This window comes from Lytechinus pictus, chromosome 18 (assembly GCF_037042905.1).
Source record: "Lytechinus pictus isolate F3 Inbred chromosome 18, Lp3.0, whole genome shotgun sequence".
NCBI lineage: Eukaryota > Metazoa > Echinodermata > Echinoidea > Temnopleuroida > Toxopneustidae > Lytechinus > Lytechinus pictus.
In genome coordinates, this window is record NC_087262.1 from 18,365,468 (window position 1) to 18,385,887 (window position 20,420).

A 20,420-nucleotide genomic window follows, 5' to 3' on the forward strand; every position below is an offset into this window, starting at 1 on the left:
AGGCAGTTGTGACCTTTTTTTATTTCATTTCCTGTTTTGTATCTGTGCTGTACAGGGTGTATTGAAAAAAGGTACCACAAATTTAGAGGGCTAATATTCAGAGATTTTTGAAAATCACAATTTAGATGTAGCAAGATATGACCAAGCAACTTCTCAGCTTTTTCATCGATACCTTATATTTATATCTGAATCTATGGAATTGATGTTGAAGACAACAGGTACAAATTCCATTTTCTCCCCATTTGTGACTGATGCTTTAGGCGAGTGCACTGGATTTGGTCATTTTGAAAATCCATTTTGTAGGCTATGCAATTGTTTTTAAATAAGTGATAGGTTTTCATTCACTTCAATAATTTTTACCAAAACATAGAAAAATGGAACCTGTAATAGTTGTTTTCTGGATTGATTAGTCAAGTCATGCGTATCAGTTGTCTGAGTGGGGTGTAAAGTTGAGGAATTGCTCTCTCTTAATCTGGTAAATTTGAATGGCGACTGATTTTATGCATGTGTACATGTAATATTTGAATAATTACCCTCTGAATTTGAATAATCTTTATTGTGATGTGCAGTGTGGAATTGTTTAAAGGAGAGAGATGAAAGGGAGAGAGTGAGAGGGATGGAGGAGGAGAAATGAAAGAGAAAGTGAGATTGGAAAGCCAATTCTTTGACTAGATATGTTCATGATCACTTAAGATGTGATGGAAGGGTGGTTTGAGATTACCTTGAATTAAGAGTCTTTAGAAATAGAAACTGAAATTCTGCTCTCTAATTCTGGATACATTCTTCTAGTGGACATACTTCAATAGCAGGAGCAGATTTCTGCTATGTTCTAATTAATGTGAGTAATTAAAAGAACATCAAACTTGTCCAATTCTCAGTTCACCTAACACAGTTCCGGCTAGCCCCACATGGTTGTACTGTTTGGTCCAATCAAGAATTGGTCAGTCTGATGTCCAGATGATCTTAATTTCCACTTTGGTTACTCACAATTTGTGCACTTGGTTAAATATTGGATCAAAACAGTTCATCTGATCACATGGACTAAATGGTGTTAGACTAAACGGATATTAGATGAAATGGGTATAGCCCAACTGGGATTTAGACAAAATTGTAAGTGGATTGATGAGTATTGGACAAACTTGTTAGTAGGTAACACATGAGGTTAAAGACAAACTAGAATTTGACCATATGGGTGATACAAAACAGATAGTAGAATTGTATACTTTCTCAACCTTCAAGTTCTTGATTTTACTGATCGAAAATATTAAATTTTTCAAGAGTGAACAGAAAATGATGGACTTTAAAAAGCCAAATTAAAAAAAAAAAAATTGTTCAAATACCACTCATCAACAAAACACAGAAATAAAGTTCAAAATAGACACATTTCCTTTGTATTTGAAATACCAGCAAATTTAATATTCTTTATACATTATGCTTGTACATGTATGTAATTGATATGTTTCGAGTTTCGACTAATCATTCTACTCTACAACATAACATCTCTATTGTGATACGATTCAATTTCATCTTGGATTTCATTATGACAAGATAGTAAATGAAGCAGAAACTTATAGAGTAAAAAATAGGTCTCTAAATGTACCACATACATACCACTTATTATATCTCTCTTCTTTTTTTTTTTTTACAATTCTAATTTTGAACATAAACACTTTTAAAAGAAATATATTTAGCTTTTTACATAAATATGCTGCGGTATATACCTAACCATATCTCTCAATTTGTGACAAATTAATCGTTCATCTGTTTTGCCATCTGGAAATTTTATAATCCACTATTAATGGAATTATTTTATTCTCATATGTTTAACACAATCACCTACAGGTACACTGTTTTCGTCTCCTTAAATTGGCAACAATTTATATCTTTCTATTCATTTTCATGCTTTGAATGAATTTGACTATGGACATAACATCAGTTAAAATGTATGAAAATGGCATAATTGTTACAAATAGTTGCCAATTTGCATTTTTAAACAGTGACTAGATGTTATCAATTTAGAGAGTGTAATACAAGGGTGATCGGCTAACCAAAGTCAAGGGGTTAAAGTTCAACAGTGACCCTCAACAAAAATACAAAACACAGATTCCACAAATGTTAAGTTTTGATTAGTGTTAAAACCTGGACAATTCCATTAAAATAATTGAGCTTTTTTTAATGTCAAACTCCCATTACACAAGCCAAGAAAATTGATCACATGGACAAATTTGAACTAAAAATCTGGGGGTCGGGCATGAATATTTTGTAGAAATGCCCATTTTTGAACAAAGGGTGCACTGTCTAAGAAGGTATTTTCACATTGTACTACCTGAAAATTTCAATCAATTGCGAATCCTCCAATTCAATCTTAAATCTTGCAAATATAGGTTCGATTGTTGGTCTGCTTCTTGAAAAGAAAATTTGCTTTACTAGTAGTTGAAATTGATTTGTCAATTGCAAATATGTTTCTTGCCAAATTTATTGCAAAAGATGGTTCTTGAGCACCCCTTTTATGCTTTACTTTGGACAGTGGACACCATGTCGATCTTCTGAGATATCATTCACAACAAATGGGAAGATATTAATCTGCAATTAGACAAATTTCTTGCATTGTGCAAGAATTGTAGCTGAAAGCAGGCTTTTCTATAAAATAACCAATGAAACTAACACAAAACAAACCCCAAATGCATGAAAGATAATTTGCAATCACAGCTGATTAATATCAGTATCTGTGGAAAGTGGAAAGTAATTGGAGGAAGCATTACAACTGGTATGAAACAAAAATTCATATTGAGAAACGATTCATAAAGTACCACAGGAAAAATAATATTTGAAAACATTTGTATGGAAAAAAGTATGAATCCTTACACATATCAGCCAACATTATATTTGTTCCATAGATACCATAGAATGATATTTATCTCAAATAGCAACATTATTTGGGTATCAAAATAGATCTTACTTGACATTTATTGCTTGCCAACCCTGGAAACAACAAAAATAGGTTTAAATACATTCAGAAAATCAAAACTTGTGAAGACATCATTTTCAATTATGGAGATAAAGTCAAGTTCACAACAAGTAAAGCTCTAAATGCAGATACATTTAGTTAAAAGATGTTGTACAAAGTAGTAATAAACTTTATTTTCTGTAGTTGCATTTTAAAAAGAATCTTTAGGAGTGGAGTAATTATTAGCAGACATTGGGCATTACATAAGTTGACTCTTACTCATTATTACAATTTTGAGCATCTAGGCAGTTAAGTTCATGATAATTTTTAAAACATTTTAAATGCACAGCAATATCAAACTTTTAGACAAGGACGGAAACTGCTTGTTCGTTCGTTCGGTAATCTGATTTTCCTCATATAGATTATTATTACAACATTTAAGTAGAAATACACAACGTGTACACAAACATTCTGAAGAAATACATATAATAGGAAAAAAAATTTAAGAAGTGAAAATAGAATAAATTTAAAAATAAAAATAAACCTCTTATTATCAAATGTTGATGAAATTTGATTATGCTAGTTTGTTTTTTGTATATTCACAATTATCAATATTTTAGTCTGTTTCATGCGTATATTCCTATCAAACTAATCTTGACAAGTAAAGCCTTCGATTCTAGTCTATAGGCCAGCTGCAGAAAACATTCTAAATATGCCAATTGTGTAATGTCCAATTCCATAAAATATATTTTTCTTAGCCAGCACCCTTTTTCTCTATTCTTACCTCATAATCGCCCAAGCCATGTTAACTTGCTCATTACAAACTTTCATATAAACCAGAAAAGAGAGGCAAATCATTCAGGAAAGTTCCACATAGAGGGGGTTGGGTATACATATTTTATGGAATTGATTTGATCAAATCCAATCCATCTGTCTTTGCAAATAGAGTAGAAATGAAAGGTTCTACTCATATTCAATATTTTGTCCTGTCATTATAGTGGTGCTAAAAGCTAGTCAACCCCACCAGAAAATGAACATATTTTAAAGTGTTCAATTTCTGCCATATTGTAGATATTTAATTGTGAAGTGGGATGAGAAAATATTACATTCAATAAAGTTTGTTTCTCTGGGCTTGCCGGACATTGTAGTGTTGTTGTCGACATTCAACACTGAGCATAAAGAAGTGCATTTTGTGGAGGGGTTCACGAACTTTCTAGCGCCACTGTTATGTGTGGCTTTCACATTCTTGACAGATTTCTTATAGACATTTTCATTTCCTAACAGAAGAATGGAGCAATCTCCATCCAGGCACCTTGCAAAGACTTCAAATTTGGAATGTTAACACCACAATAATGACATATTAAAAACAATTTGGAACACACACAGACAGACAACACAATACAAAATATACTTGAACCAAAATATGAACAAACTTAGGGGGAAACAATGAGTGCAATAAGTTGAGACATTGATGGTTAGCTTTGGAAATTAGGGTAAAAGCTAAACCACAGCATGCCTATCACATCATATTAGGAAACATGATACCAAACTGCTTGGTAGGAAACATGATTTGAAAACAAAGCTAGGGGACATACCATCTGAAGACCAAAATAACAAAATAAACATCAGTTTCATTCTTTAATAATAACTAAGCACTTGATACCTAATTAGGCAGTCTAGTTTCACTCCAAGGCAGGGCAATTCCATAAAGTAATTTTTTTTTGTATCCAACCACCCATTTTCACTTCGATATATGAACTATCCAAGCCATGATTTGAGAGCATTGCAGCTTTTTATATGAAATAGAAAACAGAGATGAACCATTTCACTACAGTCAGAAATATAGGGAGTCGAATCAACATACTTTATGAATTGCCCAGCAGTATAACAGTAACAATAATGTATGAAATGATATCGATACTTCTGTTGTAACCTTCAAAATATGATTAATCATAATCACATGAACCCGATCAGTTAAGTTCTAGAATGATTGACCCACCTGCTCCACTCCCTGAGGAGTATTAAGCTTGAAGGATGTGCCATCCATCCCCAAGTTCCACGTCCAAGATATGGGCTCCTCTGAACACCAAGCTGTGGCCAATTCTCATGGTTATATGATTATAACTCTTCAAAAGCCCATGACAGCTTTTTAAATTATTTCATGCTCGATCTAACCGGTGCTACCAGTGTTATGTTATTGTTATCGCTTGGAAAGCAACCAAGTTCAAGTTCCAGTTAGGATATTCATATGGCAATTTCTCATCTCAAATTTGACCAATTTGTTCAGTCCAAACATCAAGTCTAGGTCCACATTGGTGGCTCATAATCCTTTGGCTCCCGACTTCTATCATTACCCAATGCTCTGTGCAGAGGTCATCCATTCCAGTAGGCAGCGGGTTAAGCACGTAGACATCACAGAGACCTAGGACCTCACACTTACGATCTAGACTATGCTAATGTTTATCTCAGGATATCATACAAAGATGATCATCATGACAGGTCTCAGCTCAGGATACTACGGATCTCTCTGTGCATATGGACCAGGAAGTCTACGTAGGATGCCGAGGCATTGGATCCCTTGTCTTCCATCAAGAAATGCTTGAACCATGGCTCCAGGGTGTCCCTCTGTCTCACAAGGGTCAGCTGAAAGAGGTCAATGGTCGAAGGTTAATTTTCATTTCTAAACAGAACTATATATGTACGTCAATTTAAGATACACTCGACAATGAAAAACCGCAAGTACATTAAAATATATGTCATTGAAAAGTACTATTTTCTTGGCATGGAATTTGACAGGAGAACCAGACATTGAAATCTATGGTCATGGATACACAACACTTAAAGGACTGAATGTGAAACGAAATTTCACAGCGGGTCATCAATGTAATAGCACAATTTTAAATTGTTATGACCTTCCTTAAAAAAAGGATTCATACACTTTTGAGGACTCTTGTCACGTTGGCATCGGCTCACCCCTAATCAGTCTATCACCACGTTTTCTCAATAGAGCCAAATCAGTTGAAAAATCATGAACGAATGTCCACTGGTTGTACCTAGTCTTGAAAAGCATGCTGATACAGTCATTTCAAGTCTTTTTTAAGAGTATTTTATTTTGTTTGTCAAAATAAAATTACATTACGCCTTGGAAATTATTTGTTCTCTTTCCTCTTGCCTAATCCTCCCCTCAAGTTTTGATAATATGAACACTTCAATTTATTTTTTTTTATGTGCAAATATACAAATTATATAAATGGATCAAATCACTAATAAAGACATCAATTTACCTTCATGTATCTCGGTCTTTCCGAGCGAAGCACGTCAATCATACTCCTCAGCCGCCTGGACGTTTGGTTATCTCTCTCAAGCAGCTGATGTGATTCGATATTGATCTGGGCGGGGGAGGTTACACCAAACACGTTCTGAACCCAGTCATTGTTCACATGTAATCCAATCCACATGAAGAGCATGAGACCGTTTTCAAGGAGGTAAACACCTTGGTCTTGGAATCTTTCAATGGAGCATCGGACTGCGCTGGGGATGTCTTCGCTGTTCACATCAATGTCATGCTGGACGGAGAGATGAAGGAAGAAATATTGAAATGCAAACAAATGTGATATTTTAAAGGTCAAGTCCACCCCAGAAAAATATTGATTTGAATAAATAGAGAAAAATCAAACTAGCAAAATGCTGAAAATTTCATCAAAATCGGATGTAAAATAAGAAAGTTATGACATTTTAAAGTTTCGCTTATTTTTCACAAAACTGTGATATGCACAACTTAGTGATATGCAAATGAGACAGTCGATGATGTGTATCACTCACTATTTCTTTTGTTTTTCATTGTTTGAATTATACATTATTTCATTTTTTACAGATTTGACAATAAGGACCAACTTGACTGAACCATATAGTATTAAACAATGCTAATTCCATATATTCAGTGAGGAATCAATCGTTGATTCACTTGACAATCAGGAGAAAATTAGAATATTTCATATAATAAAATACAAAAGAAATAGTGAGTGGATGATGTCATCAGTCGCCTCATTTGCATACCGACCAGGATGTTCATATAACTGTTTTGTGAAATTAAGCGAATCTTTAAAATGTCATAACTTTCTTATTTTACATCCGATTTTGATGAAATTTTTAGTGTTATGCTTGGTGGATTTTTCTCTTTTTATTCAAATCAACTTTTTGTTGGGGTGGACTTGTCCTTTAAGACATCTACCATGATATCTTTTTCTTCTTTCTAAATTAAAAATAACAAATTCAGACTTAGTGGTAGACCCTATATCATCAAGCTCTTTGCCTGTTATGCATGATTCTATGAAAGAATGGTGATTTTTTTTCTTTGTTGCAAAACCAGTTTCTCAACAGATTATATAAAATTTGATATTGATACATTTAATTTCTTGTTAACATGAAACAGCAAATTTTTTAGTCTGTCAAAATTTAAGGAGGGTAAAAGGAAATTGAGCTCCACTTTCTCATTTTAAACAAGAATAGATCACCAGTCATACATAACTTACAAGCGCCATCCAGCAATAATATAGCCTCCCAAACATCCATCATTAGCCAAGGGACTTGGTGTCCTTGTATCAGGCTAGATGATTTGAGGATCAATGATTTAAAACGGGAAGAACAAGATGTCATGAGAATGCAATAATCCTAGAAACAAGTTTAATGAAATAATACTTAATAACATGATTGATAATCATGGATGAAATGAAACAATTTAGTAACTTACAACTGGGATGAGTCTAGGGTAGAAGTATGCATGAGTTGAGACTACATCCATGGATAGAACAGTCTGCATCAACCAGCTCCTATCATCAGTAGTGATGTCTGTGGTTCCAGAGAAAGCATCGCTCTTCATCACACAGTTCACATAGAGAGGGAGTACTTTCATACACTCTGGTAAGATAAGCTGTTCAGAAAGCAAAAGATATGACATGAGAAGGCAATAGACAACATATATTTGATTGTTTCGAGTTGTTTATCATCTTGGTGATTGCAAATTTATCAAATAGCCATTTATCTCCATGTTGAGATAAGTTTATCTTTTAAGACCAAAGCACACCTTACGATTGGTCTGTGACCCACTTTTGGAATATAACGTAGTAGAATTTGATGCTATTATTGAGACATTTATTACCTTACTGTGTAATTTTCTAAATCATCAACTTTATGTTCAAATCTGCGACTATGCTGTCATCCTTATTAGAATAAAAGCGAATTTAATATCTAGTCGTAATGATGTCATAGCAATCGTATGATTGGCTACGATTTGAGACTAATTTGGCCTTCACTCCAAAATAGATTCTTGCAATCATCCAAAATTGTCTTATTAGTATTCTTTCAGTTAATCTGAACTTCAAATAAAAAGATACTTTTCATTTACATTTTCAAAAAATGAGCAAAATGCCATTTGTTCCAAAATCGGCTCGTGGACCAGTCGTAAGGCGTGCGGTGGCCTTTAATCTCATATAGAGTAAATTGAAAAATGGATATTACTGCAAGAAGAATCTTTTGATATAATCTCTCATTTGTGAAGCGAGTATTCCTTGGATATCATTAATAGTGCACATATTAAGGGTTGGTCAGAGGGCCTTCTGCTAAAATGAATGTTTCTACCCTGCCAATCGCCAAATTTTTCGCAATATTATTTTTAAAATAAAAAATGATGAAAATTGAGATCTGTCAGCACATTTTTCGGAATAATCATACATGAATATTTTTTTTTTTTAATCTAAAAAAATGATTAAAATTGAGTCAGTCGGCATATTTTTGATTTTTTATTCATTTACTTATTTATTTATTTATTATTATTTTTTTTTGGGGGGGGGTAATCATATTTGAATAAAAAAACAAGTGGAATGCCTCTGGCAGTCTCGCCTGCATTACACAATTCGATATAGCAGCAGTGCTGCCTTTGAAAAAAGCTAATGAATAATTATTCACAGAAGAAAACACTAATATGATAATAAAATATTATGTCCATTGATAATAAAATATTATGTCCATTGACCCCAAATAATAATAATAATAATATGTCCATTTATATAGCGCAGTTACTATGTGCATATACTCAACTGCGCTTTGATACTTGGTATCATATTATTACCCCGGCTGTAGCTAAGCCGCCATATTAATAGGCGCTAAAGCGTTCAAGGAAAAATCCTACCGGGTACCCATTCACAATACCTGGGTCGAGTGCAGCACAATGTGGATAAATTTCTTGCCGAAGGAAATTATGCCATGGCTGGGATTCGAACCCACGACCCTCTGTTTCAAAGTCCGAAGACTAATCCACTGGGCCACAACGCTCCACAGCCGGTCCATTGACCTTTGACCATGTGACCTAAGACATGCGCAAAACAATCATTCATACTTGATTACCCTTATGTCGATGTTTCATGAGCTAAATCCGTAAACTTTCTAAGTTATGATGACAATTCAAAACATACTCCCAACACGGCCAACACGAGTTCATTGACCTTTAAATGACCTTTGATCTCGGCCATTTTCCTGAAATGTGCACAGGGTATTCAGGGATACATTGCTGCTCTTATGTCTAAGTTTCATGAACTAGATCCATAAACTTCTAAAGTTATGATGACAGTTCCACAAATACCCCCAACATTACCAAAGTTTGTTAACCCTAAATGACCTTTGACCTTAGTCATGTGACCTGAAACTCGCACAGGAAGTTCAAGGGTACTTGATTGCTCTTCTGTCCAAGTTTCATGAACTAGATCCATAAAATTTCAAAGTTATGATGACAATTCCTCAAATAACCCCAACATGGCCAAAGTTTGTTGACCCTAAGTGACATTTGACCTTGGTCATGTGACCTGAAACTCAGGCAGGATGTTCAGTAATACTTGATTACCCTTATGTCCAAGTTTCATGAACTAGGTCCATATACTTTCTAAGTTATGATGACATTTCAAAAACTTAACCTTAGTCAACATTTCATTGTTGACGACGCCGCCGGAAAAGCGGCGCCTATAGTCTCGCTCTGCTCATATGCAGGCGAGACAATAAAGGTTGGCGAGGTTATACTAAGGTCATATGGGTTATGGAAACAATTCATTTTTCTTTGCCTAACTGAGGATGAGATTAAAAACAAACCTGTCCATGAGATGAGGGTGTAGCACAGTTCTTTCTGTAGCATGCTAGGATGTTGGCACATCTATTAGTGACGCTATCCCTGATAGCTTTAGGGTTGGAGTTCAGTACACCTCGGATAGCTGTAGAACACATTACAAATAACATGAATAGTAAGTTTTTCTTAGGTCAACAGATGAAGAGGGCGACAATGTCAACATGATGTGGACTTCAGCCAAGACCCAGCACAACCCAAAGTTACACACTATGAGCATGTGCAGAGAGAGGTCATTTTAACTAAAACCCACTAACAAGACACTCTTAAGAGTATTACCCAAAATAGCAACTCATTTCATGTAAACAGGATTCCAATGATTGAGTAAACGTTAAGAGTAAGTCTGGTGGGTGTTTCATAAAGTTGTTCATAAGTTATGACTGACTTTATGCATGACTGGTCACCTTTCATGTGGTAAATGATCTATCCCGATGTAACTGAGTTTGTACCTAGGAACATGTATGTTTCAGTCATGCATAAAGTCATGTACAATTTTACAGACAACTTATTGAAACATCCAACAGGTCTGACAAATGCATCGACTGATACGACTTACAAAGGGTTGACTCATGCAGACTCTGATGCATCTTCCAACATTTGGCAAAGTTGATAATAATGAGTCTCATAATTACAGGAGAAATCAGAGTAGCACATTGTCAATTTGAGGAGCTCCAAAGCATTAGTGATTTCACTTTGCAATTGCTAATGTCTTTCTTATCATTTATTTGTGTTTTCCCTATTTATCTTCTCTTTTGATATTTTTTTTTCTGTTTTATACTATTCCTAACTGATTTCAAGGGTACATTTTCTTTTAAATTGCACAATTATTTTACCATATTTGGCAAGGAAGTTGATGATGGTATCCGTCTCACAGTTGCGGTACATATCAGCCATCTGAGAACAGCAGTTGAGGGAGAGATTGATGACACGTAGTCGTCTCTGACCACTTACACTGGTATATAACACAGCAGTCTACAGAAAAGGTAATAAGATGTACATGAAACGAAACAAGTGATGCTAAATTCACATGTGAGCTAACAAGTGAGGCTGCGTGATATTACATGTTTGGGCATTCTATCATCACTAACAACATGTAAAATACCACAGTATGACAATATAATGTCCACTTTTTCCTAAAATAATGTTTACATTACAAAAGTCCTTGGAAGTTTGAAAAGTACCTCCTAACGTGCAGATATTTTCTTTTGGGGATAATAAAAGTACTTTGCTTTCACGATAACAAAATACCTGGTATTTTCTGATCTGGGTAGAATTCCCAATCAGAAAATACCAAAAATTTTCAGTAATTTGGGAGGGTATGAATGCACTATTATCATCTTTTTTGGAAGAGCAGGGGAAAGGGGGTGGTATCCAAAAACACTGACCTGAATAAATGCTCCTACATCTTCTTGTAGTTTATCATCATGTTTAATCTCCACGGTAACCGCCTTATCACAATCTATCGATGCGAGCTCCACGTCTGTCGTGTTTGACATGTGGAAGTTACCATAGAAGTCTGTTGGTCTGATGCCAGTGCTGGTACGGACCCTGAGGACCGCATCAAAGCCTGTCTCGCGGGTAAGGTTTCGGGTGAGGTCAGAGATAAAACGCTCTCCATCGTTGGCAGCCTGGTAATAGGAATGGAGAAACATTGACAATTCTTCATCAAGTTTTAAGAGAGGACTACTATGGCCTGAATTCACAAATGATGCCAGTTGCCATGGTTAAGTTATTTTATTTATGAGTCCACTGTTTTGAATTAATGAGTCCACTCTTCAAAACAGTTGACTCATGAATAAAACAGCGTACTTAACCATCATTTTGGCGCACGGTGACAAAAGTACGCATCAGCATTGGACATTTTTTTATACACGGGGTAAATAAGCGTAATTTATAAATGTAATCTGCATGAACCATGGGTTCAATCGATGGTTTTCCATACCACCTTTGTGAAATCTGGCCAATATGTTTTAAGATGAAAAAAATAAAGCTTTTTAATAAAGAAGGTGAAAATTCAACTTGCAATCATGTGGAAACGGTTGAAATACTCAGATCATTCAAATCTTAGACAAAATTGTTAAAACATTTCTGTTCCAGGATTATAGATATTGAACTCAAGTTCAGTATAAGATATGCCTGAAAAAGACTGATGGAAATTCTTCAAGATTTAGTTTAGAATGATTATTCATTCCCTTTCTTGAACCGAAAATAATGAAATAATTATGACCACCTTGAATAAACCTGCAGTTTTAAGCAGCAGAATAGTAAAATAGACAAATTGGGCTAGATATCAGGCAATGGGAGGTAGATCAAAAATAGCTGCCTCACGTAAAGCATGTTTTGCCACAAAAGCAAAGCACAGAAGTCGATCGGAAATCTATGGCTCCCTTCTTACTCAACTCAACTTAGCTCTTCCCTCTTACCCACCATTTTGGGCTATTACTACATTGATTCATTCTCATGATGGATTGTATTGATGCAAAACTTGGCCAGCAAGGAGAACCAGTGTTAATCTTGCTTTGTATCTAATCGGTAATCTTTCAAAATTGTATTATTACTGCATTTAAAAAAAATATTTATTTATTTCCACAATCCAATAAAAATACAGGTACAATAGCATCACTTTTTATGTATATTTCAACCTGCCTTGAACCAGTATAGGTTCATGGACCTGGATTTAATAGTTACCTTTTCAATTGTTTCACTTAGTTCATCATTTATACACTGCTTTTCTTTGAAATAAAGAACTGATTACAATCAATGAACCTGCCAAACAATGATAATGGTAATAACAAAACCATCCTTTGACAGCAGACTTCAACATACCTGGAAGTAGCTGTACTTGTAGCACTGTCCTCCAGTGAGCGTAGAGACCTGACCAACCGTTGCTACATCTACATAGGAGTTTGGGAAGAGGAAGGTATCCACACTGCATCCGCTTGTCACACAGTCCTGACCTAGCTTGGTGTAGAAGTTGATCTGGGGTGTCAACACGGTCTGAAAAGAAAAGGATAAACTGAAAATATTAATAAATCAGGGCGCGACAAACCCGCTTGCCCGGGGCAAGTGAAAATGAAGTGCGGGCAAGCATTTCTCAAAGTCAATTGCCCGATCAGGCAAGTGGTTGTTTTGGAAATAAAATATCAGTAGACCCTCTAAATTTCAATATCTTTTGGATAATCACAACTATCTCTCAGATTATGTCAAACCAGTAAAAAAAACAGTGGAAACTGATGTGAAATCAGTGCCAATTACCAATAATTTATCGCCAGGTACCTCGTTTGAAAAACCGTGCCATCGCATCTTACGTTCTATGTGTGCAATGACTGCGCATGCGCTACTTGAGCAATTTGCCGATGCAAAAACCACCAAAAGTGGCTAAAATTTCACATTTTGCAAAAATCCATGAAATGGCCATCATTTTCCATATTACCTTGAAATTGTTTTGATTGAGTTGGAAACTACTGAGAAAATGAAGAATATTCAGCTCTTTCTTGACTCTCTTTCTTTACTCTGATTTCTGATGATGTTACACTCGGTAAATGTTTTTTTATTTTTGTGGTCCCACATGTAGACTTTCATGTTGACCAAGTGTAAAAGGATCAAAACGATTAAACGATACGATCAACGTTCAATGCTGCAAACACCATGAAAGTCTACATGCCGGACTACAATAAAAAAAATATTGACCAAGTGTAACATCATAAAATGATGAAGAATAGACAAGAGAGAGGTGAATATTCTAAATTTTCTTGATAGTTTCCAACTAATTTTTAAAAAAAATTAAGGAAATATGGAAAATAAATGACCATTTCATGATGCAAAATGTGAAATTTTAGCAACTTTTGGTGAAGGTTTTTTTTTAAACCTTAAATTAAGCCCCATTTATAAATAGCAAAAAAATTCAAAATAATCGTAATGACTCAGGCCTACGTTGCTGAAAATATACCTTCAAATGTGTGTTCTTTTATACTGTACATGGTTCTCAATTGTTGTTATTTTGTATGATCTTTAAAAATAAGAGTAGTGCCGTCATAAAAAAAAATTATAAAACAAATAGGGAAAGCAGTTTTTCTATCGGGCAAGCAAATTTTTTCATCACTTGCTCGACAGGGCAAGTGACAAATTTTTTTTTTGTAGAGGCCTGATAAATAATAATAGGCATGTATATAGCAACATTTATCTAGAAATTTTTGATTCCAAAGCACACAATATAATAGAAAGAAGAGTGTTTGGAGAAGTGCCTTAGAGCCAAGAACTGATACCGTTGCAAAAAGTAAAGACTGCAGTTCAGATTAGATATATTACATTAGATTTATATAAACCAACCAACACAAGCCTTAGGAGAGTAATCTCTATGCATCGTTAAATGGCTTAAATCAGAAACCGAAAAGAGATCAATAAAGCATTACAGTAATCTGATAATTTATGACTTTTCACTCTTTCTTGGGGATATGGTAAACCTCATTTTCAGACCAAATTTTTTTTAGATGGAAAGGTTGGGGGAATGACTTGCCTTCAGATTTCGGTTGTCAACAGTCTGAATAAGGCATATTTTCGCACATACTTTAGGCCACATGTAAAGGGTATTGTGTATATTTTTTGTACCTTACCAAAGGGCACTTGCAACAATGCGAGTCACCAGATTAAGATCCTGCTGCTTTCAAAACTAAACTATGATATTTCCTCCTATTATGAGGCACTTTAACCCTTATTAAACTGGGGGGGGGGGTCAATTTGACCCCCCTCAATATATTTCGTCACTACGCCGTCGCGCGAATTATTATGACCGTGCCGCTCGCTGACTTTTTACTTTCAAGTCTTGCGCATCTTTTGAGACCAAATTTGCGAGGCCCGGGTACGCGGTTCCAAAATTACGCAACATTTTGTAGGTGCCTGTCAGACCAGAAATTGCTCAAAAACGTGATTCCGTGTACAAAGTGCGCAATCAGCGGCCGAGATCTGAATTGACCCCCCCCCAGTATATACTGGTCTGAAATAGCAAAGTTAAGATAGGTTTAACAAATCTAAATATTTCCCTTTCTTTACATGCCAAACTAGCCCTAATAAATGTCTAACATGTAGTAGTTTGATTGAATCTTTGGTATCGTATATATCTGAATCATTGAATCTAATTTTAAAATGTCTTGGTACGAGCATGACATCAAGAAGGCTAAAATGTCCAAAGAGAGAATGTTTTCCTCACCTTTTCTTTGTCTGTCCCCAAGAGTTTTCTGTCATCTCTGTTCTTGAGCTTTCCTGGGGCTTCCAGGATTGCAAGCGATGAATGGAATAATAAGAGCTTGCCTGACGTATCAGCAGCCTACAAAAAACAAAAAATTAGTCTTACAAACAGTTATTCAAGATTAGTGACCAATTCAAAATGCTTACAAATAGAGTTTAAGTGCTGTGACAGGTAACTGGCCAATCACAGAATTCCTTTGAATTTTCAGAGAGGGCTGATGTCAAAGACAAAAATATATTAAAATTGGGAAGAATGGATCAAAGGGATATACAAAGGAAAATACAAAACAAAGTAGGCAATTAGACATCCCTGATAATAGAGGGATAGGGGACTGAAGCAATGACAGATATTGCGGATGTAGAGAGAGATGTGAGTTTAACAATAAAAGTCGCAAGGATTGCCTGCAATAGAACATAATACCACAAACAAATCGATAAAATATTTTCTTTTGACAAGTAGAAAAGAATGCATGTCTTAAACATCCTACCTGTCCAAAGAAAGAAATCAAGTCAACGAGGGGGTATAAATGAGTAAAAACAAAAAGCTCCTCACCTTGAGAGCCTCTAAACCAGCTTGTACAACCGGTCCTAACATGGACTCAGTCTCTCTCGTCTCTGCAAACATTTCTGGGATCTGATCTAAAAGGCTGCAAAATGACAAAATATACCAGAAAAAATTATAAATAATGAGTGCATGTAGTAGTCTTGAATATTAAGATATTTATGAGAAATATGAAGGAGTTGTGTACTATGACTGAAACAGGCGTCCAGTACACTGGAACTCTAGTCCACAACACGACTGTTTTCAGCAACAACATGCATATTCTGTCATATTCAATACTATTATTTCTAATTCCAGAAGTTCCAAGAACAACAAATATTTCTGAAATTCCACTGCTTCGCGGATATTACACAAGTTGCAAATCTTTCACAAAGAAAACAATGTTTACATTCAGACTCCCAACAAAAACAAAACTTGTCAAACTTCAATGAAAAGAAATAATTTAATGGGTTAGACTACCTTTCGATACAAGCCCTTGATTCTGAAAGCCGAACTAAGAACCCATCTAGTAAAGGCATGAAGACATCGTTGATATCGGACACAACCAGCATCTGAGGTTGAGCGAGGGCGCTGTTCACATTATAGAAGTGAAGCGTGGTGTCATACGTCACAAAACCAACCCTGATGTTGGACTCCTTTGCTCCATGCTCTCTGAAAGTACAATACGAAGGTTATGAATAATACGAGTCTTAATCATGAATGCTGCTACCACATTTGAAAATATCTATATTGCTTTTATGAAATATATTTAATTTACTGACTTTCAGAAGTATATCTAATTAATAGAGCTGTGACATTTGGACCCAATTAACAGCCAAATGGCAGGGGATGGAATCCTCCCATCAACTGTATGTTAGCGACAAAAAATTGACACGAACATCACCTATTATGTAATCTACAAATTTCTATAGTCAATCACTTCCTCCCAAATCCATTTTAAATTCATTATGAATTCATTAGTGTGATTTAGCCTGAGTTCAAAGACTGGAACCATTTCTTACTTTGGTAGATCATCCAAGAGTGTCTTGAGTCTTTGACAAAGTAGGTTAACCATACCAGTCTTCATACTCTGGTATGTTACATCTATCATGAAGATGTAAGCTGGTGGGTTCGGTTGTGTGTTGTTCTGCAGAGAAAAAAATAGACAAGATGTCAATATAACAATTATCGTCTGTTTATTCTTAATTGTGTGCAGTCCCATTTCAACAGGACAGTTGACAGATGTTATACAATGAATCTATCCATGAGAAAAGATACTCTCAATCTACAAGGGTTAAAACTATCACAAGAGTATAATATAATATAGTTAAGGCCAAATAGCGCTCAAGACAAATGATAGAAGTCTTAGCATTATTACAACTTATCTTAATGTGTACAGAAAAATGGTTTGAAATATTACGAGTTTGATGCCTACCCCCCATCCCCTCCTTATACATCTAAACATGTAACAGTAGCCATATGGGAATATAAATATCGATGCTGGTTGATGTCATTAACGACTTCACTAAAATTTGAATTCACACAGAAATAAAGCTAGTGCATGAAATATCTGGCAACACTTACTTTACAATAATCAGTTGTAGCTAAGAATTCATAGGTCCCTAACGATAGCTCAGGCCTGTCATACATATCAACTCTCTTCCCCATGTGATCCAAAGGCTGGAAAAATTCAGGCGGAACTGTGCAAGAAGAAACAAAGAACATGAATACAAATGCTCAAAATATATAGCCATTAATGCGCTAAAAACTAATTTAGTATTATATATATAATACAGAGATGTCACTCATAATGAAATTAGCTTATTTAGTATGATAACTTTGAGGTCCCTGAAATTGGAATATAAAAAAATTGCCCGCTTTTCCGTGAACCGATAAAACCTCTAGAAGAGGTGAGTACAAAATATTCTGTCCAAAACAGCATGGACAAATCACCATTAACCCTAATTCTCCCGGGGGGGGGGCCATAATGGCCCCCCCCTCGACAATTTTCGCGATATATCTGCTGCGCAAAATTTTTTGACCTCGCCGCTTACCGACTTTTTACTTTCAAGTCTCGCGCAAATTTTGAGACCAAATTTGTGACACCCGGGTACACGGTTACGACATTACGCAACATTATGTAAGTGCATGTCAGACCCAAAATTGCTCATAAACGTGATTTCATGTACAAATCCAATGCAAATTGTGCATTTAGCCAAAATTCATAAATGTATCATTATTTCTACTTTTACTGATTAAACTTAATTAATTTTGCCTTGTTTATGGTCAGAATTAAGTCTGGAACGATTTCCATTGAAAAAACAATAAAAGACAAAAAGTAAAAAAACAAAGAAATACATAAGAAATTCATAAAACAATAAAATACATAAGAAATTGATTTCCAAATCGAAGTTTTTTTCATTGCGATTGTTAAGAATGCTACAAAGAATATTTTTACCAAAAATTAGCATTTTAGGAGCTTTATTTAGTGAATTAGAGCAAAAAGTATGATTTATGCATAAATTAGCATAATTAATTCATATAAAATAAAATCTCATTATTTTGGAAAATTTTACCATACAGCCTTGTAGATTACATCGCAAACTACCAGCGTGCAAATTTTTGCGTCGCTCGCTCGATCGGCGGCCGAGATCTTAGGGGGGGGCCATAATGGCCCCCCCCCCGGGAATGACAAGAATCAAAATACCCCGGGAGAGTGAGGGTTAAGACTTAATCTTGCATAATGATGAAATAATTATGAAATATGACATAAACAACAAAATGAAATCACAATGATGTCATGAATTTTTCTGCACAACTTTATACTTTTTAAGTTTTGACTTGTATGACGTGCATTTATTGCATGGGGCAATTTATCTCACAATATTCAAGCTTTGTTGCATCAGGGGCCCATTTCATAAAGGACTAGCAACTATTGTAACTTTGCCATTATGGCAACTACCATGGTAACCTTGTCCAACCTGTGCGCTTTGAAACACCAGTATAAAGCGCCCTACAAATTTTATTATTATTATTATTATTATTATTCTGATTGGCTGCTGAGCCCTGTTACCATGGCAGTTGCCATAATGGCAAAGTTACAACAGTTTTAAGTCCTTTATGAAACGGGGCCCTGATCTGAATGGGACTTATCTCACCTTCTGTAAGACCGCCACAGAAGGCACATTGGAACCGCCTGCCTCCCTCCACAAAAGTCATGAAAGAACACATATAGGCCTTGCATCGATTACACCTTACAGGACCATTAGGACCATGGTCTAATATAGGAGGCTGGTTCTATAAATACAATCAAATAAGGCAACAACATTCGTATTGATCAATGGAAATGTAAATATATGGAACAAAATTGTACTTATCAATAGACCACAAAATCAGGGGAACAAGATTGGCATTATTTATTTTTTCTTTCTACTTTCTGCATATTTTGGATATTTGGAAAAAGAGTAAAAAAAGTGTAACAAGACAAAAGCATCTGTAAGAATGTTCATAAAAAAACAAAACAACAGACTGGTTAAAGAAGTGCAAATATCAATGTGAGGTTAACAAGATTTTTATAAAGAAGTAAACTTCACATGCGTTCCCGGGAAACAGTACAAGACAACAGAAGAGAAAATATTTTGATATATGCAATTTTTCAAAAAATATTTGACTGAATAATAATTAAAAAGAAGCCCAAGTTTTGATATAATGTATGTATTCCTCACCTCATTGTTTATCATCTCTGCAAACGGTGATATGACAACTCCAATAGGAATTTGTGACTGTTTGACAAGGTCTTGAGTACATGGAATGCTATACATGGTACTACGGATAATTCTAGGACTGGCATTACCTGACAAAAAAGGCACATAAAAAAAATGATTAGATATCATGAGAGAGAATGGCCATTTGTACAGCGCTTGGATACACCACTTTGTGACTCTCATAACACTATGGCAATATTAAATGGAAATTAAAAACCCTGTTACTTTACCATGGAAGAAAACAAATGGCAGGCTTAATTAGACTAAATTAAGAGCTCTGATTTGGTGACAATAATACATATGGGAACATGTACAATGTATGGGCTCTTTGATTTGGCTAGAAATGTAGTATGATGATCTCATGGCTTAGATCAACTGTTTATTTCAATCTCTACTATTTCGAAATATTTGCAATATTTTCTCAAATTCACGTTAAAATCATTACCAGTTAATCTTACTTCATTATTACCACTATTTCAAATTTTGTAATATACCTTTAACTACTTTTCAAAATCAATGTTTGTTTTTAAAAGTAATTTTATTAACAAATTTCTAATATAATATTTATCACTTCAATTTCAATTCAATTCACTTCAATTTCTGCTAATTCACAATTAGTCAATTGCAGTTATTAATGCATCAAATATATATTTGCAATTACTTATGAATTTACAATGTCGTTATAAATAAAATTTTGATATTTCTATTCCACAATATTTACAGTCAATATCATTGTAGCTATTATTCAATGTTATG

At 35.0% G+C, this 20,420-nt stretch overlaps 1 protein-coding gene across 1 annotated transcript in view; it reads right to left on the reverse strand.

The window, feature by feature from the left end:
- Positions 1–1,383: 1,383 nt before the first annotated feature.
- Positions 1,384–20,420, reverse strand: part of LOC129282244 (protein transport protein Sec24C-like) — a 28,088-nt gene continuing 9,051 nt past the window's right edge. Inside the window, exons 6-19 of the mRNA XM_054918172.2 lie at positions 19,626–19,753; positions 19,059–19,197; positions 17,485–17,600; positions 16,923–17,047; positions 16,381–16,572; positions 15,913–16,006; positions 15,322–15,438; positions 12,942–13,112; positions 11,501–11,743; positions 10,949–11,087; positions 10,085–10,203; positions 7,698–7,877; positions 6,232–6,513; positions 1,384–5,590 (exon numbers count right to left, since the gene is read on the reverse strand). Of these exons, the coding sequence (XP_054774147.2) occupies positions 5,450–5,590; positions 6,232–6,513; positions 7,698–7,877; positions 10,085–10,203; positions 10,949–11,087; positions 11,501–11,743; positions 12,942–13,112; positions 15,322–15,438; positions 15,913–16,006; positions 16,381–16,572; positions 16,923–17,047; positions 17,485–17,600; positions 19,059–19,197; positions 19,626–19,753 (2,186 nt within the window). The 3' untranslated portion in view covers positions 1,384–5,449. The remainder of the gene's footprint in view (positions 5,591–6,231; positions 6,514–7,697; positions 7,878–10,084; positions 10,204–10,948; positions 11,088–11,500; positions 11,744–12,941; positions 13,113–15,321; positions 15,439–15,912; positions 16,007–16,380; positions 16,573–16,922; positions 17,048–17,484; positions 17,601–19,058; positions 19,198–19,625; positions 19,754–20,420) is intronic.